General features: G+C 46.0%; 1 protein-coding gene across 2 annotated transcripts in view; it reads left to right on the forward strand.

Moving 5' to 3' along the window:
* Positions 1-24,414, forward strand: part of LOC138297208 (omwaprin-a-like) — a 94,341-nt gene that overhangs the window by 8,399 nt on the left and 61,528 nt on the right. For both annotated transcript variants that reach the window (XM_069236698.1, XM_069236699.1), the window contains exon 2: positions 3,915-4,064. In XM_069236698.1, coding sequence (XP_069092799.1) covers positions 3,915-4,064 — 150 coding nt within the window. The remainder of the gene's footprint in view (positions 1-3,914; positions 4,065-24,414) is intronic.

Consider the following 24,414-nt stretch of genomic DNA (forward strand, 5'->3'; position numbering starts at 1 on the left):
AGATATAACGCAGGTGCTTGGTCCACTGCCAAATCAATGGTGTACATTTCAACAAGCTTTCTGGGAACAAGGGGCAAGAAGGACTTTTAAATAACGTCCACTCCATAAGGGAGATCGCGGACAAATTCTGGCAGCCAATATTTTCCAGCAAGTAAAATATCATAATTAGAAACAAGGCGGTCCCAAAAGATAGCGCCTATCATACGTTCAATGTCTCCCTCTAGCTGGATAGTTACTTTATACACCCTGTCCGGTGTGAAGACACTCATGTCTGCCGTCTCAACTTGCAAGAAGTCATCAGTTGCTTTCATCTCCAGATGTTCTTGAAGATCCTGGTGAACTATTGTGACCTCTACCACACTGTCTAACAGTGCTAGTCCCCTATCCTGTTCTTTAGTAAAGCACTCTTCTTGAGTGGCATGTCAGATTGTAACTGCTGCCACCTTGTTCTTTTTAAATTGCGGTTTTTGTTCTTAACTCAAACTTCAGACATGCATTGTGAGTCCTTTCTCGGTTTCACATACTCAGTTCGCTGCTCTGACCGGTAACATCTCTCACTGCGTTTTTCCAGTGAGACCTGAAAGGAACAAGATAGGCAAGATAGGCGTGCATCAGTATATTGATATCTGTCATGCGTTTTTATGTTATCTCTAGTCCTAAGATTATATCTGTTTGGTGGGATCTCCGCACGCTGAGATTCTCCTCTTTCTTTTTTAGAGGTTTGTTGTTTTTCATCCCAGCGTTTTTGGAACCTTCAGGCACTTGCTTGGTAGTGTCTTTATTAGATCCACCTTGAAATTGTGGTGTGGTTGGTCTGGCCCCCAGACTATCTCGACTACTACTAGAGTAGGTCTCAGTGATAATCTTGGGCAGCTCATGTTCTTGAGCCTGTACAAGAACATACCAGAGCTGCATGCACACTGCTAGTGCAACTGCTTCCCCTTAAAGGTTACCTGATATAATTGAAGATACAGTGGCAAAATTGGCATTTTTTGCATCCCAGAATCCAGGCATCTTGAATTTGTTTTAATACCTCTAGTAGATTGGCAAGTGTTGGTGAACCGTATGCGGTGGTATAGAGCATGGCAAATACCATGCTCCATGTATTGGAGTTATCAACTGTGGGAACCATCCTAAATGGCAAGCACATACTGAGAAATCTATATTTATCCCGAGGTCCCGTATGTGGAAAAACTGATTCAAGCGCATTTATTTTTTGTGCTAGCCAAAACGGAATTTCGTCCCACATGGTGGGTTCCTTACCCATGATCAAATGTACAGTAGCAGGGTTGATGCCTTGCGTAACTGCATGTGGTTGCGCTGGGGCAGCACCTTCTGGGTTAGTATTTAATGTTTGCATAACAACCTGTACTAACAGTCTGTATATTGTCGTGAGCTCTATATATAAAGGCAGCGGACCTCAGCCTCCACTAAGGTTGCTGAATCAGGGTGTGGTGTATATGTGGCTAATAAAGACCATTTCAGGCTATCACTATAATTGCTCACAGGACATAACCTAATGTGTAATATTGTATGTGGTAGGGCATCATCAAGCCAATTATTATGGTCTTGATAAGATAAAGGTATTTCTAAATATGCATAAGCTCTGTATTGTGCAGGAGCATTTGCACGTGTGCAGTGATTAAATGTATTTGTGTTCCCATCGGCTGCTGGAAAGGTGGCTCAAGAATAAAATAATTCTGTTCTGTAGGCTGGATGAGCCTCGGTAACAAATGTGACTGGATACCCCTGGGCCGTCAGGCCATTTGCCAATAAATATGCAGTAAGGGGAGGTTGCATATTTACTGCAATTGTCACACGTTGTGGGTTAGCCATATTAATGGTAGTTGTATGTTCAGAGATAAGGACACCAACTAGGGATTGGTTTTTTTAAGGCTCAAGCTTGAACAACGTACAGCTCAAGATAGGTACTACCTATTTAGCTGAGGAGGAAATCCTCATTACCATGGACGTCTCCATATATAGTTTTGAGGTGTCTTTAGCCTTTAGTGAGACAGAGATACTTAGGAGGATCCAAATATTAGTGCCTGAGCAAATGTTGGTGTCGCCATGTCACGTAGGTTCTCATTATGCTAAAGAGGCTACTGGATTTGAGAGGCAAACATGGATTGTGGGTACTGAGTACGATTCCACACCATATGACACCTGCCGGCCTAATCTGGGTTCCCCGGCTAACTAGTAGCACCTCATCTATGGGTGAGATGATTGTGCAACCAGGCTCATGACCAGAAAGACTCCCCAGGGGAATCGTGGTCAATCCGATCTCATCCCTTTCTCTCAGTTACAGAAGTCTCATATAGGCATGGTTCTGGTGAAAAGTGTACAAGTGATACAAATTGCACCATCTGAATATGAGTTACCAAGAGACTGAATACCATTGTCACCTCTGTATTTTTAGACACCTTAAAATTCCAAACAAGCACAAGTGTAGTCTCTGAGGTTCACCCAGTAGTAATTGTTGTACATCCATTCACTGTCTCCTCTGACTCAGTACTAGGTGTAGAGGAATATGCTATATCAGAGGTTTGTACTGTAGTTATTGTTCCATTTCCATTCACAGCCTTCTCTGATGCACTGCCAGGTGTGTAGGAAGGTGATGAAGCATCCAGCTTTGCCCACACCTGTCGTTTGATACCTATGCAGGAAACAACTCCGGCATAGTGCGTTAACACACTGCCAAAGACACTCTCTGCTATTCTGAGGCAAGGGATGAAGTCAAAATTAAGGTTAATCTTACTTAATGTTTCAAAATTCTAATAGAGAAATGTAAGTCATTTAAACCCTGCGGAGACCAGCAAGAAGCTAGTCTATGGGCCCCCAAAGGAGACAAAAGAGTACATGTGAGAATAACTAAGGTGAATAAGATCAGAAAGTACTATGTAAGTCCAGCAACTATTCTAAATCCTGAACGAATGCTACTGAGGATGGAACTGAGGACACATCAGATAGACTGTAACATCATTTCAAAATACAAAGAAATAAATAGCACTTTACAGGAAGTACAAAAACAAAAAAAGGTCTTAAAGGAAAGGGTAACGGATAGCATGTAAATTGGGAACAAAACCTGGAATCTGGTGCAATATTGTGAAGTAACCATGTGTAACAAGAGTCAGCCTAGAACACTTCCTACTGTGTTCAATGCCATGCCATGCCTACACTGGACACTATAGTTACACTGACCAATGTTCTTACACACACTAGGATACTTTGTTTTGACAGCAGAATATTATTGTGCTTATCAGAGTTAAATCTCTTAACCAGACACCCATGTTAAAGACCCCTGTGCTCACCAGCATAGCCTTAAGAACCTGGTGCCATGACATCACCTCATGATGTGCACCTTTGGATCGCCATACCTACCCTGGGCACAATTGTACCTCTACCAGCTGTGCCCACCTCTATTGCCACACTCCACCACAGCTCAGTGCTGATGCTGCCCCCTGTGTGTGCCAGTACTGCCATTCCTAAGGAGGGCACTGCAATACACAGTGCTGTTTGCATGCTAGTAAGGTTTAACTTAACCCAGGTACCATTGCGTATTGCTATTGGTAGTTGGGGCCCGCTGTCCTCTCTGCTCATATGTAATGCCACGTGTGACCTTGTGCAGTATCATCATCTTGCTGATGTGATCTCCAGAACTCATATCAAGACAGAGACTGAAATCCAGTGGCTCTCCAGGAGGAGTTTCTGCCCAATCTGTGTTCAGTAGCATAGCTTGGATGACTCCTGGTGCCCCCTGAAATGGAGATAAAATCTCACACCTCACAGCAGTGTCTGATTCCTGATATACTTCTTACGATTGAAGGTGACTATTAGTGCACTGGCGTTGTGATGAGTCTTTTGTTCTTATGGTTTTATTAAAGAATCTAATAGGTTCAAATTTTTTTTTACAGTCAATCCAAAGCCAGGAAGGTGTCAAAATATCACTCCAGTACTGTGTTTTGCTCCAGACTTGAATAACTGTGAGAGTGATGGGGACTGCCCCAGGGATCAGAAGTGCTGCAACTTGCCGTGTGGATACGGGTGCACAGATCCACAGACAGGTACTTGTGTGAGGATGGTGAGCTGTATGATGTTGATATAAATCATAACTTCAAGTCACACAAGCTCTATTCGGTCGAATTAAACCATCAAAGCAATAACTTACAACAGTAAAACCATGGTCTATACATAATAAATATATAATAACAAAGTTTAAAAGTAAATAATGAGGATAAAATGCGGATTAAATGAGAGATCTGCGAGTATACAAAAAAATGTTGATATAAATCTTCACATGTCTCCCATCCTATATATGAGGGGGAAACGTCAAAGTTTCTTTTTATTAGCTGCCTTTAATTCCCGCATCAATAATTTTGTAAAAAATTCATTGAGTTAAGGCTATCGTATAAACAGTAATTGAATTAAATAAATTTAAAATCAGGGTTTAATTAATAACAAATCACTGTGATTTTTTAAGAAATCATAACTTGTATTTCAAGCTGAGTCTGACCCGGAGGAGGCAGTATCATCCTACATGTGTGAGAAAGTGCTACTTGTAATGTTCAGGACACCGTCCTGTCTCTTCTAACAGGAACATGGAATCGACTGAACAGAATGTACATCTGCCAAGAAGCTCCTACATTTGTACTATATTCGTATTATACAAGTGGCCACAGGAACAATCCCAGATTTAGGAGTTATGTTAAACTCCACTTCCACGTAGCGTGGTCACTGAGATTGGTGAGGGGGGTGCGCTTCAGATTTTCTGACGATCACAATGGCATATATGGTAATCATTATAGGAGCAAAAGAGCATGAGGAGGGCTTAAGTGCCAGTGGAAAGGGAAATATGCGTGGATTGTGAGGGGCACTTATAACACAGAATTTTGTAAACTAACCATTTTTTAAGACCTTCAACACAAAGATGAAAGAGAGAGAGTGTGTGTGTTTTTGTGTGTTTGTTTTTGTGTGTGTGTGCTTGTGTGTGTATTTTAAAATCTCAGTTGATATCCGACAGATAGCTTATCATGCCAGACAGAAAGCTCCTATACTCAACTGTCTGTAGAATAATTTATACATTAGCTAGGTATAACACCCCAAACATCCCCCCTGAACCTACGCCTCTGTTGGTCCTGTTTGCAGATACATTTCTGTGCAATATTGTGACTTATCCTGGAGTGTTCCCTGGCATTGGGAACAGCTCCCTGAATCCCATCAGACAGGTGCAGGTGGCTCAGTGAGAAGCTCTCGAGGACACCTGATTGACTATTTTGTTCCTCAAGCATCCACACAGATGGTCCAGATAACTCTTGCACTATTTTATTTCAACCCCTTTGACACCATCTACTTTGCCAGTTACCTGCACGTCCCTTTCCTAGAAGGGTTCATAAGATGTCTGGTGTGTGATGGTGGATAGCAATAATTATTGACTCTACCCCTAGAGCAGATGTATTAATTACGTGTTTAATGTTATTTTTTTATGTTTAAGGTAACATTAGCAGGCTGCTAAGCAGAACTGCCAGGCCTTTCGCGCTTTTCAGTGAGAGCCGCTGACAACATGTTTCACTACAGGGCCTTCTTTTTTTACAAAACAGCCAAAATGGGATCTCTTTTGGAGTGCTGTGCTGAAACTAAATGTAATTATTTGTAGCATCCTATGCGGCTGTTCCCAGGATCCCTTCAGGATCACCCCAATTTAATCTCCTAACCTGGAGGTTGTCAGGGATGTAGCTAGATCATGTTCCACTGTCTCAGCTCTGCAAACCATGTGTGTGGGTTGTGCAGTTGCAGAAGCATTAGCACTTAGATCTTGTGTACTTAAAATTTCATAACCGTGCATGGAAAATGTATCTGCTATCAGCTGATGAGAAGAGATCAGCACATGATGCCTGAGCATGGATCCTGATGGGCATTAGCCAGCGTCAGAATTCCACTGCTGTGCAGACTGTTCATTCCAACAACTGATCCTTGCCCTGTCTGCACCGCGCTTTCTATTGGAACTGTTTGCCAGGGTTCTCGTTCGGTTCATCTTCCCACGGTTAGATGGGCTTTGATTTGGGCCTGAATGGTCGGTGCGTACAAGTGCAGAGACCCTGAAATGACCTTTAGCCTTTAAAGCTATCCTCAACCCTGTTGACAGTGACCTCCTGTGAGTGAAACAGACTGATACCGCCACTGTGAGGCCCACCTAAAATTATAAGTGCAATAACACATTAAGAAATGAACAAGTGGTTAGAATGGAGCTGGCATAGTCCGGTTTTGATTTGATGAGTACTGTTTACTGCTGTGTGTAATGAAATAATTTTCTTCCTACTAAAAGTAAAGCAAAGGCTACCCAGTGACTTAAAAAAAGGGTGTTTGGATCCCTACTGGGTCATAAGTGTTTCACCCTCATTAGCTTCCCAAGGAAGCATTGGGCTGCTCCTGATCACTCTCTTGAGGGTCATTGTGAGAAACTGGGGCTGATTGCAGAGGCCCCCTAACTTTTTGCCCCCATTTTCCACTTTATGCTGGTGTTTTCCTGACTCTGATGGTGCCCTGGGTACTGCTAACCAGTCCCAGGGCCTGTGCTCTGTGTAAAATGGATATGCAAATTAGGCTAATTATAATTGGCTAAGTTAACCTACCTATAAGTCCCTAGTATATGGTAGGGCATGTAGGTTTAGGGACCACAGCATAGATGGTGCACACCTAGGTGCATTGCTGAGGTGCCCAGTGTCATTTTAAAAGCAAGCCTGCCTTGCTGGCTGCTTTTAAATTAAAGTTATATGCAAATTCGACTTTGGAATTAAAGGTACTTCCAAAGTCTTAAATTACCTTATTTTTACATATAAGTCACCCCTAAGGTGTGCCCTATGTGCCCCTAGGGCTGGGTGCCATGTAACTATAAGCAGGGACTTTATAAAAATAGATTTATAAGCCCTGGTGAGGTAAAAACAGCCAAATTCGTTTTTCCCTCATTGAAGTAAATGGCCTTCATAGGCTAGAATGGGCAGACTTTATTTTAAATTTTAAAGTCTCCTTAAATGTTACATACCAAGAATTTGGTATCAAATTGATTGTTATAATAAATCCCACAACTTCCAGTTGTTGGATTTAATATAACTAGTGCAGGTAAAAAGTTTAGACTTTACCTAAAAAGTTGCCAATTTCAGCTCTGCATTGTTTTTGCTGCTGTGCTCTGATTGGCCAGCCTGCAGCAGCTTCTGCCAGGCTACTTTGATGAGGTGTGAAGTGGCCTGACTTCACACAAAGGAATGTGCTTGGGGGAGAGAATCTCCCCTCAGCAGATGGTGAGGCAGGAAGGGGGAGGGCTGCCAAACTGGTCTTCAAAGGCAGAGAAGGACATCTGGAGCACCCAGCAACACCCCCACATCCTGCAACCCCAGACAGCTAGGTGCCCCCTTGATTAGATTAGGAGAGGGCAGGAGAGGGGTGTGTTTATGATTTTTAGCCACACCAGTGGGTGGGCTCAGCCAGATCTCTCCTCTAAAAATCAGATTCATCCATTTTGGATTTTTAGAGACTGTTGCCTTCTGGGATGGATTTTTGCCACACTTCCCAGGAAGTGGTCATCACAGGGGGACGACCCTGTCCCTGATTGGAGAACCAGGGCCCCCCTGCTTTTCACCCAGGAGCAAGGATAAAACTGGCAGACCTGCACCCACGCCTCAGATCCCCACCAAATTTCAAGAAGAAAGATCTACAAGGAGAAGAAGGACTGCCCTGCTGGACCCCTGGCCTGCACCTGGACCCTGCACTCAGAAAGACTGCACCAGCTGCACACTTGGGCTTCACCACAAGAAGGACTTTGCCTGGCTTCCACTGGTTCAAGGAGGGACTCCCTGTTTGCTACAGGTGAAAAATTGCTAACCAGAGTCCCCTGCACCAACTCCTGAAAAAGTGACCAGCTGACCACTGTCCAGTGGCCAAAAAGGAGTTTGCGCCAGGTGCATTCTGAGAGTTGAAGTCCGTACTTCCCAAGGACCATCACAGAACTTCTGGACCCTTGGGGTGAGCTGTGGACCCCAAAAGAACCTTAAAAGAACATCTGGGTGAAGCCCCAGAAGTTTGGAAAAGATTGGAGAAATTTTGGAAAAAAGCTCCATAAAGTGACCGACCCGACGCGGAAATTCTAGCCGGCTTGCCTCAACCGCGACCCGGCCTGACTTCGTGGTTCGTCCCGGTAAAGAAAAACATCCAAAAAAGAGACTAAGTCCGAACGTAAAAAGTTGACCGGGACCTCCCAGCCATCGTATCCGAGAAGGGCTCCATGGACGTCGGATCAAGATCCAGGTTTACCCCGGTCGAAGGATTTTCATCTCGAAAAAACGACTAAGTCCGAAGGTAAAAATCACCACCGAGGAAACCGACTTCGCGTATCCGGACAAGGGCTCCAGGAGGTCGGATTCAACTGGCAGGTTCGTCCCGGTGAAGAAAAACTTCAAAATAAAGACTAAGTCAGAAGGTAACTTTTTAACCGAGGCCTCCCGCGACTTGTAGCCGAGCAGGGCTCCATCGCGGTCGGCCTGAAAGTTTGACTTTGCCCCGGTCCTGGTGCAACCAGATGACCCGATTGGCGCTTTTTGTTTCTAAGCGCTAGAAAATAATAATACTTTAAAAATTCATATCTCCGGTTCCCCTGAACCGATTTTAATCGTTTTTGTGTCATTTTAAAGATAAAAATATAAGCTATTTTTATAAATTGGTTTTGGATTTTTAAACTGTTTCCTGTGTTTTATTTAATTACTGTTTTGTGATATTTGAATGCTTTACACTTTGTCTCCTAAGTTAAGCCTTGACGCTCGATGCCAAGCTACCAAGGGTAGAGCTGGGATTAATTTACTGAGACCTAACTGTACTTACGTGGAGGTTTGTGGCTTGTTGCTAGGTGTAGGTACCTACCTGCCCTACCAATAACCCATTTTCCAACATAATTGGAAGCAGCGACGGGATCCTGTACTTGTGTTCAATATCACGTTACAGTTTTAGATAAAACAAATTAAAAATCCTTTAAATTGTCCTAGTGCAAAAATTGTTTTTAATTTTTAATTTTAATTTTTTTTTTTTAATTAATTTGGATTAATTTCAATTATTGAATTTTTGTAATTTTTCTAAATTCTTGTTACCAATTTTTGCAAAAAGTTTTTGTTGACACAAAACTAGGGAACCATGGAGCTTGATCTGGCTAGCCTACCCACACTGACAGTAGTCCAGCTTAGGGGGTTGTGTATTGAGAGGGGGTTGCCTGCAACCCCTGATCTCAGGAAGCAAATCCTGATTAAATCCCTGACAGCATGGGCTGAGGCACAAGAGGTAGAGACAGAGGAAGCTCCAGAGGAGGAAGAAAAAGAGGAAGATGCTAACTCTAACCACTCAGGGGAGGGAAGGCATCAGACCCCAAGTGAGGAAGAGGAGGAACGGACCTCAATGGATACAGTCACTAGGGGCAGACCCAAAGCTAGTGGTAGGAAGAGGGTCCTTTCAGGAGGAGAGAACCCATCCATCAGGGAAAGAGAGCTGGAAGCCCAGCTAGCCTACATAGCTTTGGAAGCAGAGAAGCTGGCCCTAGAGAAGAAAAAGTGGGCATACAAAGAAAAAAGAGATGGAAGCAGCGATAAAGAAGCTGAGGTGTCCATGGGTGGGGGAGTTTTCCCCAGATTACCCAAGGGGGTGGTCCCTGCTTATGTAGAGGGGGATGACATAGATAAGTGGCTGGAGGCCTTTGAGAGGGCACTCCAAATGAGAAGGGTTAGGCCTCAATACTGGGGTTCCCTTTTGTGGGAGTTGGTCCCCAACTCAGGGAGGGATAGGCTTCTGACCTTAAGGGGGGAGGAGGCAGATTCATACCCTAGTATGAAAAGGTGCTTAGCCAAGAAGTTTGGTCTGACCCCAGAGCAATATAGAATGAAGTTCAGGGACACCCAGAAGGTCAGTACCCAGTCTTGGGTTGACTTTGTAGACACCTCACTAAAAGCACTGGAGGGCTGGATTATTGGCAACAAAGTAAATACTTATGAGGGGTTATACAATCTGATCATGAGAGAGCACATCTTGACCAATTGTATCCAAGAAAGGTTACGCCAGCATCTAGTGGACTCTAAGCTGATCAACCCTAGAGAGCTAGGGGAGGCAGCTGATGAGTGGTTGAGAACCAGGGTGGTTGTCAAGTCCCAGGGGGGAGACTCCAAGAAGGGGGGGACAGGTCCCCAAAAACCTAAGGAGGGAGGTGGTAAGCCCACCACAGAGACTCCCTCTGTACCCCAGAACCCTAAGAAGGAGGAAAGTAAATCCCACTCCCACTCTGACATGCAGAGACAGGGAGATCCAGGGTTAAAAAAGCTCTTGGACAGTAGGGCTTGCTTTGACTGTCAGCAGACAGGTCACTTCAGAGGAGATGCAGCCTGTCCAAAGAAAGTGGTTAGCACTGGGCTGTCCAGTGTAGCCATAGAGGAGGATTCCTCAGATGATGAAGTCCTCCTAGCATTGTGCTGGGAGACAGGACCAGATGGTAAGCTGGTGATCCCTGAGGGTGGGAGTAGGCACTTCCACCACATTCAAGTGAATGGGATCCCTACCACTGGCCTGAGAGACACCTGTGCCAGTCACACTGTAGTGAGTGACCGGTTAGTGACCCCAGACATGTATGTCCCAGGAAAGACAAAGAAAGTCAGGATAGCCACAGGGGAGGTCACCTCCAAACCTGTAGCCATAGTGCCCCTAGAGAGGGAGGGTATCCTTGACTGGATTAGGGTGGTAGTCAGTGCTGACCTTCCCCTAGATTTTATCCTGGGCAATGACCTCCCAGAGGTGAGTCTGGTCACAGATAGGGTGGTCGCCCAGGGCGCCCCCCCCAACCCAAAGTCCTGGGGAGTCAGTCCCTACAGTTAGGAGACAGGGGTCCCCAAGAAAAGGAAAGAAGAAAAGGAAGGGTAGGCCACTCTTAAAGAGAGTTCCAAGGAGCCAAAGGCCTTCTGCCCCAGTAGGGGGGGAGCCCAGAGTTGGCACTGGTGAGGCCTCACCTGACCCCAAGGAAGTCCTGAGTAGTCAGGCAGCTGTCCAGATGCAAGGTGTTGCCCCTGCACTGACAGAAGGGAGAGTGGAAGGAGGGTGTCTGCCACAGGAGGTGGTAGCCCCCCACTCTAGACAGCAAGAGGGGTGCCAGGACCCCAAAGATGCCCCTAAAGCAGCTCAGCCACCTGTCAGTGGAGAGCTTAGGGTGTGGTTCTGGGTACTGACAGCTGTCAGTAGCCTCTGCTGGGTGCTAGCCTTCCTGGCAGCACTGTACTTGGCCTGGGAGGCAGACCCCAAGGCCAATAGCAAAGTAGGCCCCCTGACCCTGTTGGTCATGGTGGGGTTGCTCAAGTGTTGGGTGACCTCTTTGGGTAAACTAGGTCTTGCCCTAGCAAAGTTAGGAGTAGGGGAGGTGGGCACCTCACTACCCAAGTTGGCAGAGAGAGAGGAGGAAGACCCCCCTAGAGGGAAGTTTCAGTTTGGGTTGGGTCCTTTTACTGTTGGGATGGCTTCACTACCCAGAGGGAGTGACCCTGACAGGAGGATATAAGGCAGAGTAGGCCCTGCAAAGGGACAGCCAGTTTTCTTCACTGTCTTCCTCGCCTAACAAGCCAGGAAGACTCTCCCAGGATTGGGCTGAGTCTCCTGGGCGTGTGGGCTGGGGGGGGGTTGTGTGAGAAACTGGGGCTGATTGCAGAGGCCCCCTAACTTTTTGCCCCCATTTTCCACTTTATGCTGGTGTTTTCCTGACTCTGATGGTGCCCTGGGTACTGCTAACCAGTCCCAGGGCCTGTGCTCTGTGTAAAATGCATATGCAAATTAGGCTAATTATAATTGGCTAAGTTAACCTACCTATAAGTCCCTAGTATATGGTAGGGCATGTAGGTTTAGGGACCACAGCATAGGTGGTGCACACCTAGGTGCATTGCTGAGGTGCCCAGTGTCATTTTAAAAGCAAGCCTGCCTTGCTGGCTGCTTTTAAATTAAAGTTATATGCAAATTCGACTTTGGAATTAAAGGTACTTCCAAAGTCTTAAATTACCTTATTTTTACATATAAGTCACCCCTAAGGTGTGCCCTATGTGCCCCTAGGGCTGGGTGCCATGTAACTATAAGCAGGGACTTTATAAAAATAGATTTATAAGCCCTGGTGAGGTAAAAACAGCCAAATTCGTTTTTCCCTCATTGAAGTAAATGGCCTTCATAGGCTAGAATGGGCAGACTTTATTTTAAATTTTAAAGTCTCCTTAAATGTTACATACCAAGAATTTGGTATCAAATTGATTGTTATAATAAATCCCACAACTTCCAGTTGTTGGATTTAATATAACTAGTGCAGGTAAAAAGTTTAGACTTTACCTAAAAAGTTGCCAATTTCAGCTCTGCATTGTTTTTGCTGCTGTGCTCTGATTGGCCAGCCTGCAGCAGCTTCTGCCAGGCTACTTTGATGAGGTGTGAAGTGGCCTGACTTCACACAAAGGAATGTGCTTGGGGGAGAGAATCTCCCCTCAGCAGATGGTGAGGCAGGAAGGGGGAGGGCTGACAAACTGGTCTTCAAAGGCAGAGAAGGACATCTGGAGCACCCAGCAACACCCCCACATCCTGCAACCCCAGACAGCTAGGTGCCCCCTTGATTAGATTAGGAGAGGGCAGGAGAGGGGTGTGTTTATGATTTTTAGCCACACCAGTGGGTGGGCTCAGCCAGATCTCTCCTCTAAAAATCAGATTCATCCATTTTGGATTTTTAGAGACTGTTGCCTTCTGGGATGGATTTTTGCCACACTTCCCAGGAAGTGGTCATCACAGGGGGACGACCCTGTCCCTGATTGGAGAACCAGGGCCCCCCTGCTTTTCACCCAGGAGCAAGGATAAAACTGGCAGACCTGCACCCACGCCTCAGATCCCCACCAAATTTCAAGAAGAAAGAACTACATGGAGAAGAAGGACTGCCCTGCTGGACCCCTGGCCTGCACCTGGACCCTGCACTCAGAAAGACTGCACCAGCTGCACACTTGGGCTTCACCACAAGAAGGACTTTGCCTGGCTTCCACTGGTTCAAGGAGGGACTCCCTGTTTGCTACAGGTGAAAAATTGCTAACCAGAGTCCCCTGCACCAACTCCTGAAAAAGTGACCAGCTGACCACTGTCCAGTGGCCAAAAAGGAGTTTGCGCCAGGTGCATTCTGGGAGTTGAAGTCCACACTTCCCAAGGACCATCACAGAACTTCTGGACCCTTGGGGTGAGCTGTGGACCCCAAAAGAACCTTAAAAGAACATCTGGGTGAAGCCCCAGAAGTTTGGAAAAGATTGGAGAAATTTTGGAAAAAAGCTCCATAAAGTGACCGACCCGACGCGGAAATTCTAGCCGGCTTGCCTCAACCGCGACCCGGCCTGACTTCGTGGTTCGTCCCGGTAAAGAAAAACATCCAAAAAAGAGACTAAGTCCGAACGTAAAAAGTTGACCGGGACCTCCCAGCCATCGTATCCGAGAAGGGCTCCATGGACGTCGGATCAAGATCCAGGTTTACCCCGGTCGAAGGATTTTCATCTCGAAAAAACGACTAAGTCCGAAGGTAAAAATCACCACCGAGGAAACCGACTTTGCGTATCCGGACAAGGGCTCCAGGAGGTCGGATTCAACTGGCAGGTTCGTCCCGGTGAAGAAAAACTTCAAAATAAAGACTAAGTCAGAAGGTAACTTTTTAACCGAGGCCTCCCGCGACTTGTAGCCGAGCAGGGCTCCATCGCGGTCGGCCTGAAAGTTTGACTTTGCCCCGGTCCTGGTGCAACCAGATGACCCGATTGGCGCTTTTTGTTTCTAAGCGCTAGAAAATAATAATACTTTAAAAATTCATATCTCCGGTTCCCCTGAACCGATTTTAATCGTTTTTGTGTCATTTTAAAGATAAAAATATAAGCTATTTTTATAAATTGGTTTTGGATTTTTAAACTGTTTCCTGTGTTTTATTTAATTACTGTTTTGTGATATTTGAATGCTTTACACTTTGTCTCCTAAGTTAAGCCTTGACGCTCGATGCCAAGCTACCAAGGGTAGAGCTGGGATTAATTTACTGAGACCTAACTGTACTTACGTGGAGGTTTGTGGCTTGTTGCTAGGTGTAGGTACCTACCTGCCCTACCAATAACCCATTTTCCAACAGTCATGATATAGAAGGGTGTACATGGCATTCAGTTCAAAGTCCACTTCAAGGGCCCCAAGGCAAAATAACTCCAAATGTTAAAATGAAGTCTAGTAACCCCTGACTGCCTGTAATTCCCTCCCCAAATGCAGAATTAGTGAAGGAACCATGCCTGATCCATTCTGCTTCTGTTGAAATGTTTAAAACAACATAAATCACTAGAAAAGTTATATTTTATCCTCAGATAAATGTGATAAGTGAACTCCTCATTGTCTAATAAAGTTTGCCTGAGTCAAGAAAGGCATTTGTTTGAAATATTAACCTGTAGAATGCATATTGTTGCTCATTGTTAGCATAGAAGACGAGGTAAAAACAGCAATTCATACTGAATAGCTCATCGATTGTTCACCTATAAAAGTGGTACTCAAAGAATTCCAAGGGCTTCATTTGTGGGAGCAAGGTTGAATATCCCGAAGGACTGAACAACAGAGCATTGGGGTATGTGGGATATGAAGTAGGTCCATGTAAAACCATGCAAGGCTTTTCAGCCGGTTTAGCATCTCCTTTAAGAATCAGAGGGTTAGATTTAAGAAGTCCCTAGCACCACCTTGTGCCACATTAGCATAATTTATTTGACGCTAATGTGGCGTTAGGTTGGCAAAAACACTGCACCATATTTACAAAGTGGCGCAGTGCACGTGTTGCACCACTTATTGTAAACCCTTGCGCCACATTATGCCTGTGCCAGGCATAATATATGCAAGGCATTCTGGCAAGAAAAATGCCGCGATGGAATCTATGAGATTCTACTGCACATCTCTAGCATAATTTCTAATGCCTGCCTAAGGGAGGCTTTAAAATGAGGTTCCTGTGAGAAGGTAGCCTCTTAGTTTGTGGCCTAAATGTGTATGCGTGTGTAGTGCCTAACTGTGTCACTGAGGCTCTGCTATTCAGAACCTCAGTGCTTATGCTCTCTCTGCCTTTAAATTTGTCAGTATAGGCTAGTGACAACTTTTACCAATTTCACCTGGCACACTGGAACACCCTTATAATTCCCCAGTATATGGTACCTAGGTACCCAGGGTATTGGGGTTCCAGGAGATCCCTATGGGCTGCAGCATTTATTTTGCCACCCATAGGGAGCTCAGACAAACCTTTACACAGGACTGTCACTGCAGCCTGAGTGAAATAATGCACATGTTATTTCACAGCCATTTTCACTGCACTTAAGTAACTTATAAGTCACCTATATGTCTAACCCTCACTTAGTGAAATTTAGGTGCAAAGTTACTAAGTGTGAGGGCACCCTTGCACTAGTGATCACAGACCGTGTCGAAGGCTGCGGAGAGGTCCAGGAGGATGAGTCTCGGTGCTGTGGTGTTTGCGGAATCCAGATTGGGAGGTGTCTAGTGCCTTGCTGTCTTCCAGGAATCAGGATAGTTGGCTGTTCACAATTTTTTTTATTACTTTGGCTGGGAACGGGAGGAGGGAGATTGGTCGGTAGTTCTTCGGGTCGTCTGGGTCTTCCTTGGGTTTTTTCAGCAGGGCGTTGACTTCTGCGTGCTTCCAGCTTTCTGGGAAGGTGGCTGACTTGAAGGAGCTGTTGATGGTGTTGCAGAGGTGGGGAGCGATGATGACATTTGCATTATTGAAGAAATGGTGTGGGCAGGGGTCGTTGGCGGGGGTCCAGGTGTGGAGGAGGTGGATGTCGCTTGGGGGATTGGGTTCATGGGTGTTTGTAGTCAGCTGGTGGGTCTGGGGGTTGAAGTTATTTTGTATTTCTTCTATCTTTCGATGGAATTGGTTTGCAAGTGAGTTGCAGAACTCCTGTTATGGCGGGGGTTTGGTGGAGCAAGTCTTGGGAGCGGAGAACTCTTTGATGATGCCGAAGAGCTCTTTACTGTTGTGAGCGCTGGTGTCAATGCGGTTTTTGAAGTGGGTCCTTTTGGTGGTGCGGATCAGTTGGTGATGTTTGCGAATGGCATCCTTGAATGCGATGTGGTTGGAGTTGGTAGGTTCGCGGTGCCAGGTTTTCTCCAGTCTGCGGCATAGCCGTTTGGATTCCTGTAGGTCTGGGGTGAACCACCTGGCCTTGATTCTGTGGAGAGTGTTATTTTTTTTGAGCAGTGCAAGTGTGTTGGCGCAGTCCTCTATCCAGCGGTTCAGGTTGGTAGTGGCTGTGTTGGGGTCCATGGTCTCGGGTGGTGGGTCCTGGGCGAGTGTGAGAATCAGTTGATCCGTCAATATTTTTCTCCACTTGCGTCGGGGGGGTTGTGTGCGGTGGTGGTGGGTGACTGGCTTCTGGTATGAGAAGTGGATGCATCGGTGGTCTGTCCAGCTGTGTTCATGGTGTGGCTGATATAGATGTGGTTACTGGCTGCGAAGACGGGGTCGAATGTGTGAGGCCTGCGGAGTGGGTGGGTAAGCTTACGAGTTGTCTGAGGCCGAGGTTGTCCAGCAGGTTGGTGGTGTTGGCGTCGTTGTTGTTTTATAGGTGAAAGTTCAGATCGCCGCGGAGGATGTACTCTGTGGAGTCGAGGGCGTTTTTGCTGACGATGTCGGCGATGGCTTCGCAGAAATGAGAGCAGGGACCTGGGGGTCTGTAGATCAGAGTTCCTTTGAGGGTGGTGTTGGCGTTGATGTGGATTCTGAAGTGGAGGTGCTCGGCGAGGTTGAGAGAGTCATGGGTGCTGGTCGAGACTCTGATGGTGCTTTTGTGGACTATGGCGATTCCTCCTCCTGGTTGGTTCGTGCGGTCTCTTCTGGTGATTTTGTAGCCTTCAGGGATGGCTATGGCTATGTCGGGTTCAGAGGCAGAGTGTGTCCAGGTTTCGATTAGGAAGGCGATGTCCGGCGAGGTCGAGGTCAGTAGGTCCCAGAGTTCAACTGCGTGTTTATGGATGGAACGGGTGTTGAGTAGGAGGCAGCTGAGGTGGTTGTCAGCAGGTCTGTTGTGGTGCTTTAGGGTGCAGGTGAAGCAGCAGGCTTGACAGGAGAAAGGTCCCTTGGTGTTCTTTGGGGAGGATAGGAAGCAGGTGGAGGGGCGTCCTGGATTGAGGGCGTGGAGATCGCTGGCAGTATAGTGGCGTGGGGAGGTGTGGGGGCCTTGCAGGCCAGGGGGAGTGGCGCTGGGCGTGGTCGAGGCGCGGAGAGCCACAGACGGGCTTGCCTTTGGCGCACCAGCGGTGTGTCTGCACCGCGGCTGCCATAAATGGGGAGGTGGGAGGGAGTGGCAGCTGGGAGGAGGGAGGGCTGGACGAATTGGAAGGCTGGGGGGGTGGGGCCGCATGGGATCAGCGACGGCGGGAAAAAAGGCGAAGGAGAAGAGGTGGTGGGAGGAGGGAGAGGCCGTGGAGACGCAGTGGCAGGGGTTTGGAGAAAAAAAAAAAAGGAACGGACGGATGCTAAGAAAGAGCAAAGGTACAGACCAGTAAAGTGGAGGCGGCGCTGGCGTGAGGAACGACCTGCCTGCTGGAGCAGGGTCAAGGGTCGCTCCAGTTACCGTGCCGCGGCTGCCATAAATGGGGAGGTGGGAGGGAGTGCCAGCTGGGAGGAAGGAGGGCTGGACTAATGGGAAGGCTGGGGGGATGGGGCCGCAGGGATCAGTGGCAGCGGAAAAAACGGCGAAGGAGAAGAGGTGGGGGAGGGGTGAGGGGCTGCGGGGACGCAGCGGCAGGGGTTTGGAGAAAAAAAAAAAGAAACAGACAGAGGCTAAGAAAGAGCGAAGGTACAGACCAGTAAAGTTGAGGCGGCGCTGGGCGGCGGCGCGAGGAGTGACCTGCCTGCTGGAGCAGGGTAAAGGGTCACTCCAGTTACCGTGCCGCAGCTGCCATAAATGGGGAGGTGGGAGGGAGTGGCAGCTGGGAGGAGGGAGGGCTGGACAAATGGGAAGGCTGGGGGGGGTGGTGCCACAGGGATCAGCGGCGGCGGGAAAAAAGATGAAGGAGAAGAGGTGGGGGGAGGGGGGAGGGGCCACGGGGACGCAGCGGCAGGGGTTTGAAGAAAAGAAATAATAAACGGACGGAGGCTAAGAAAGAGCAAAGGTACATACCAGTAAAGTGGAGGCAGCGCTGGGCGGCGGCACGAGGAGCGACCTGCCTGCTGGAGCAGGGTCAAGGTTCGCTCCAGTTACCGCGCCGAGGCTGCCATAAATGGGGAAGTGGGAGGGAGTGGCAGCTGGGAGGTGGGAGGGCTGGCCGAATGGGAAGGCTGGTGGGGTGGGGCTACAGGGATCAGTGGCGCCGGGAAAAAAGGCGAAGGAGAAGAGGTGGGGGGGGGAGGGGCCGTGGGGATGCAGCGGCAGGGGTTTGGAGAAAAAAATCACTTTAGGAGGCAAGGACACCATATTACATTTCTTGCTATTGTGCACAAAAACAGCCACCCCAAGACGGAACTGGCTTTGCTCTCCCTTTTAGTAAGTTTGGAATAACATCCTACTGTGATGCCTTATTACTGTGCTATAGGATAGTGGATATTGATATAATTTGCACTGCTGCCTCTTATGGATCATCTTAACAGACCCTTCTACCCTCCCAAAATGAATCAGTGAATTCCCTATCAGGCCCATAACTCCCAGCAACAGAAATATCATAATGTAGGGCCCTCAGAAAAACAACAAGCCCCTTATCAACTCCCATAGATTACAATTTCGGCCACAAATTGGAAAGGGACATAAATGCTATAGAAATGGGTCCCCGCTTTGCTATAGCATATTTGCCAATTAAGAGGATCAATTTGAGGCATCGCTCTATTGTACCCATCTTGGCTCTGAACCATATTCAAGCTTACAGAGAACATCTTTATCTCCAAACACAAAAATTACTTTTTGAGAGTGATCCTTCCAGCTATCTTTGTCATAGAATCTAAGAGTTATTGGTTGATAGCAGTTGGGTTACTATGGGCCCCCTTTTAAAAAATTGGGATAATGGTCAGTCTCCAAGACTGGGGTAGACCAGTTTTACATGCCAGATTAACACAATTGTTGATGGGAGGGGCTGACAAGTCCATATTCCATTTATATAGGTACATAGGAATCCTATAGGGCCCAGGTGCTTTGTTTGAGGGACTTAAATTGATTAAATTGAGTTCTCCAATTACCTCTTCCAACATAAACTTGGTCTTCATGGAATAACTAGGCAGAGGTTGGTCCATATCCTCCTTGCTTACATCTCCAAGGCTGCAAAATGGATTAAAGTGGTCAATCCATTAGTCAGGGCTTCCATACAGAGCCACTGAAGTATGCGATTGTGCGCCGCTGAGATTTTCACATAATTATAGCAGGTGTGTGCAACATAATATATTGTCACATCTCCAGCCAATGACGTGTACCACGACTGAATTGTTCCCTCTCTGACATTATGGACTGGACCATACATAAGCAAATCTGACTTGAATACACACTTATGAAGGTTATGATACACATGAACTTTTAGACCACTTCCAGTCTGAATGAGAGTACAAGCAAGCCTGTGCTGTGTAGGTGGCACTGCCTGGGTGGGAGGGATATGCTCAACATGATTTCCATAGGTCGGTGTGCACAGAACTTTATCTGCACCTTACTGAAAAGGCACAACAACGTGGAATAAGTTTGGGGTTGCTTGCTTTTCCAGTTCAGAAGGGCTTGTCTTAACAGTTTGGACTGGATTGTGGAAAATGAAGCAGGGCAAACAGTGTTTTTTTAATTGCTCTGCCCCCACCCGCACTGACACAGTCATCATAAAATAATGGAGAGGAATGTTACCTAAAGTAATCACCCACTTGGCAAGGATTGTTGTGCCCTAGCATGGTCCATGCTGGTACTTTTTCCATTGGACGTATGTTACACCTCACTGATGGGGCTCAACAAGCTAAAACAGTTTGGGATTGAGTATGCTTCTATTCAGAGAGGACCTGGTCTTAGATGGGCAGGACCTAGGAAGCGTTGCTTATGTTTTGTCTCTGTTTGCAGGGCCACATTAAACAATAAAGCATTAAAATAGAAAGTTTGCCATTGGAGTTATCAGTGGATAAGATTAACTCAAGGGTTCCATCTCAAGCTGGTGGGAAGTGTATTCCAAGATTCAGCTCCCGTACTCACTGTGCCATAAATTTCATTAATGTGAACTGACAAGACCAAAACTGTTCTGGGCCTGTAAGTTTCAATTCAAAGGGGTCCTGATGTAGTTCAGACTCTTCCCAATGTGGTAGGACCAAGACTCAATTGCATACAGTTCATCTTCCTCTGAGGTGCGCCTACATAAAGATGATCTTAAAGGAAGCTCAGAGTACTTATCAATGGAAGAGGTTTGTTCAAACATTCAAAACCATTATGTTTTCCTTCTACTCCAAATGCCATTGCCTAAATGTCTCCAAAATTAAATAAATCTAGTGCTTTCAGAAGTAGGCCAAGAGCCTGAGGAACATTTAGGCTGCAGTTGGCCCTCTAAGGTGTATAGGATCTCCTGATGTTAAGTAGATTTTAATTTTAATAATTGTAGATTTGTTTTATTGTATATCTAAGCATACTCCTTCAGAAACATATAGCTTACTTGACAATTACTTTTATTGGTCTATGTTTCCTATGAGTTCCAAATCTCATCACCTCATAAAAAGGGCTGGATTCGTGGAGGTACAGAGCACAAAAAGGTATGCCTTTAAGTGCAGCTCTGAGAAGTTTCCAGGGTTGAAGTTAATTAAATCATTCCATCCATCTCTTTTTCCCCCACTCTATAGACTCAAATTCATGATTACATATATTACTTTGAGAAGTTAGCCCCAGAATCCGATTTGTGTCACAGTTGGCCCCAGAAGATATCTAGGATCTCCTGATGTTGTGTAGATCATAGTTTTCTTGACTCTACTTTTTATATATGATATATTCATGCATATGCATTATGAAACATATAGCAGACTCAATAGATTGACACTAAGATAAGATAAGATAAGATAAGATAAAAAAATTATAGATCATAGCTCTATCCGAAGGCATTAAGGCACTGAGTGTGATGTCCAAGAGAGGCTAGGACATTCAAGAGAGCCTAAATACATCTATTGTTATGGTTATAAAGAGAAAAGCCAGGACTTTAATGCTTTCCTAAAAGGAAGGTGCAGTTGAATTTTGGTGAAGTTGGGGGGGAGAGAGTTCCAAAATTGTGTCAACACCACTGAAAATGCTTTTCCTCCCCATTTCTTCTTACACTCTTTGGGGATGGCAACAAAATTCGGAGATGCTGATCTGAGAGACCTAGTCGATATATAACATAGGACCATAGTTTTTATCACTTCAGGGGTATCCACATCAAGGGCCAGATGTAGCAAACGGTTTGCGAGTCGCAAACGGCGAAAATCGCCATTTGCGAGTCGCAAACCTGAGTTTGCTATGCAGAAATGCGTTTTGCGAGTTGGGACCGACTTGCAAAATGCATTTCAGAGTCGCAAATAGGGAGGGGTGTTCCCTTCCTATTTGCGAGTCGCAGTGGTATGCAACTCCATTTGCGACCGCGTACGCGGTCGCAAATGGAGTCGCAGTTACCATCCACTTGAAGTGGATGGTAACCCACTCGCAAACAGGAAGGGGTCCCCATGGGACCCCTTCCCCTTTGTGACTGGACCCCAAATTATTTTTTCAGGGCAGGTAGTGGTCCAGGGGACCACTACCTGCCCTGAAAAAATCCGAAACTAAAGGTTTCAGTATTTTTTTTTAAGTGCAGCTCGTTTTCCTTTAAGGAAAACAGGCTACACTTGAAAAAAAAAAAAAACTGCTTTATTTAAAAGCAGTCACGGACATGGAGGTCTGCTGACTACAGCAAGCCTCCATATCAGTGAGTGCCCATAGTCGCTATGGGGCCGCAATTTGCGACCCACCTCATTAATATTAATGAGGTGGGTCTTTGCGACCCCATAGCGACTCGCAAATTGCAAGTCGCAATTTGCAAAGTTGCTACATCTGGCCCTTAGTGCTTTGTGCACGATATACATAGCTTTGAAGACGACCCGTTTCAGAATCTAGTACTAGCTTTGCCGTTGCATTTTGTACCAGTTGGAGTTTGGCCAGAGAGGTGTTTCTTATTTCTAAAAGGGGGACATTAAAGTAATCCATTCTGGATGAGATTAAGTTAAAAGCTATCTTTTTTTGGGCTGTTAAGGGGATATAAGGAAATATCTTCCGCAGAGATTGGATGATACAGAAGTGGGTGGATACAATTTGGTTAATATGAAGATCAAAGGATAGCACACTGTCCAGGATAACTCTAAGATTTTTTGCTGACTTTTCAGGGCTGGAAAATGTCCCTAAGCCTTCAGGCCCCAACTCTGGCTTAAAATAGGTGAGGTACTTCCAAAAATCAACAGCTCAGTTTTTTTAGTTTAAGGCAGTTTTTATTCATTCATGAGGGCACAGCTACCATAAAGTTCCTAAAATTGCTTGATGTGGCATCAGTATCCTTTGAAATAGAAACAATAATTTGAATGTTGTCAGTGTATGACACTGCCTGTTACCAGTTACATTTATTGAGTAGTATTACCTTATTCTAAATATCCTATAACCTCCAACCCTAGCCCACCCCACAACTATCTATGGACTGCTTGGTGCTAATGACAGAGAGTCACACCAAGGTGTCCATCTTCCCCTCTTTGCTCGAGGACATGGAGAAAAGGTCAAGAACATGTTTCCAATTCCTCCATGGCCTCAACTCTAGATTGCCCTGATGAATCTGGTGTAAATTGCAGAATACACAAAAAATAGACCAGGTTGTGATGTTCTAAATCTGGGTTGTAAGGTCGCTGGACACTGGAGTGTCATGAGGAATCCTGCTGGCTTATTGGGTGTTTCCTTAACACCCACCTATTGTCATGGATAGGGCATAGAAGCCCCCCTCTTCATGGTAGGATAACACATGAGTCTTGCATTCCAGCAGTTACTGCTCAGCCTCCCCTCATATAGAGAAGAATTAGTTACCTTGTCTTCGCAGATTGCAAGTAGCTCCGATCACTGGGAAAAGCTAGCAGTTTATCACCCGAGAGAGAGCCTGCACCTGCCAGGTGCTGCCATATGTACTACAAGCAGCCCCACTTCTCCAAACAGTATCAGGGTTTGTGGGCACCCACGTAGAAGGCACTTACTGCACCGCTGAAACCTTCCATACTACAGGAGTTGGTTTGACTTGAACTGGGTCTGTTCCTCCCCTGGGGACTCTCTGCTGACTGTGTTTTTGACTAATTATTAAAGAGTCGACTCCTGATTATGGCCCACTAGTGAGCACTCATTCGATGCGGCCAAGAGTGAAAGGGGAATAACCTCATCAACATTGCATGAAGAAGCAGGGACCTTGCTTGATGAATTCTAGAGCTCCAACCTCAAGGGGATTGTGTTACTGCTTCTTAGTGCCGTCATTCCCTTGAATGCATAGAATTAGAAATAAAATACTTACTTTTCTTATAAAAGTAAGTACTTGACTGGACACTGATTTATTGATAGTACTGTGCGCACTTTGAGTAATGAGTAGTGTCCACTTACCTGAATCTATACTGCCCCCAGGGTTCATTTGACTGTCTTCCAAAACTACCATTAAGAGTCAGGTGCAGAAGGGCTACTTGGCCCAGTTGCTCAGGATTCGTAGGAGGTCGGTCCCTGGGACATCAGAATTAAAAGGCTTCAACCACCATGGTTAAGCCCAGTAGCTCCTGCTTGCCACATGACCATCTGAAAAGCATTCTGACAGGAGACTTGTAAAGAAAAGGAGAATGAGTATAGATCTCATGATTTGAGAAAAAAGTTAGTGGGGTGTTCTTAGTGAAATAAAGTATGTGATGAACCTCCAGCAAAAATAATCAAGCGTACAAATGAGACAAATGAGACATGGCTCACCACAGAAAACGGTGTGCCATTGCTGAGCGTACCTGGAAACTGGCACACAGAGCAAAGTAATTGAGTGTGCTATGGTCTAGTAGTGAGACAGCTGTTAATCCTGAGCCTTGAGCCCTGTGCCTTGGCATATGCTTATACCTTATACTGAATGCAATCTAGCCAATAGGTTGGTCCTTGATAATAAAATCAGAGAGGTGGGGATGGACATGGTCGCTCAGTGTCATGATCCCTGGAATGCTGTGGACAGGGTGTTCAATTCAGGGAACCAAATATCTGAATTGAAAGACTCCATTTAACAAAACTCAGAAAAATGCCATAGCTTTGGAATCCTGCAACCCTCATCCATCCTTCCTCAGAACCCTTTCTGGACCTGTGGAAGATCAGGTGAAGACTGGATTTGATCTCTGTGACCCGA

This window comes from Pleurodeles waltl, chromosome 5 (genome assembly GCF_031143425.1).
Source record: "Pleurodeles waltl isolate 20211129_DDA chromosome 5, aPleWal1.hap1.20221129, whole genome shotgun sequence".
Classification (NCBI taxonomy): domain Eukaryota; kingdom Metazoa; phylum Chordata; class Amphibia; order Caudata; family Salamandridae; genus Pleurodeles; species Pleurodeles waltl.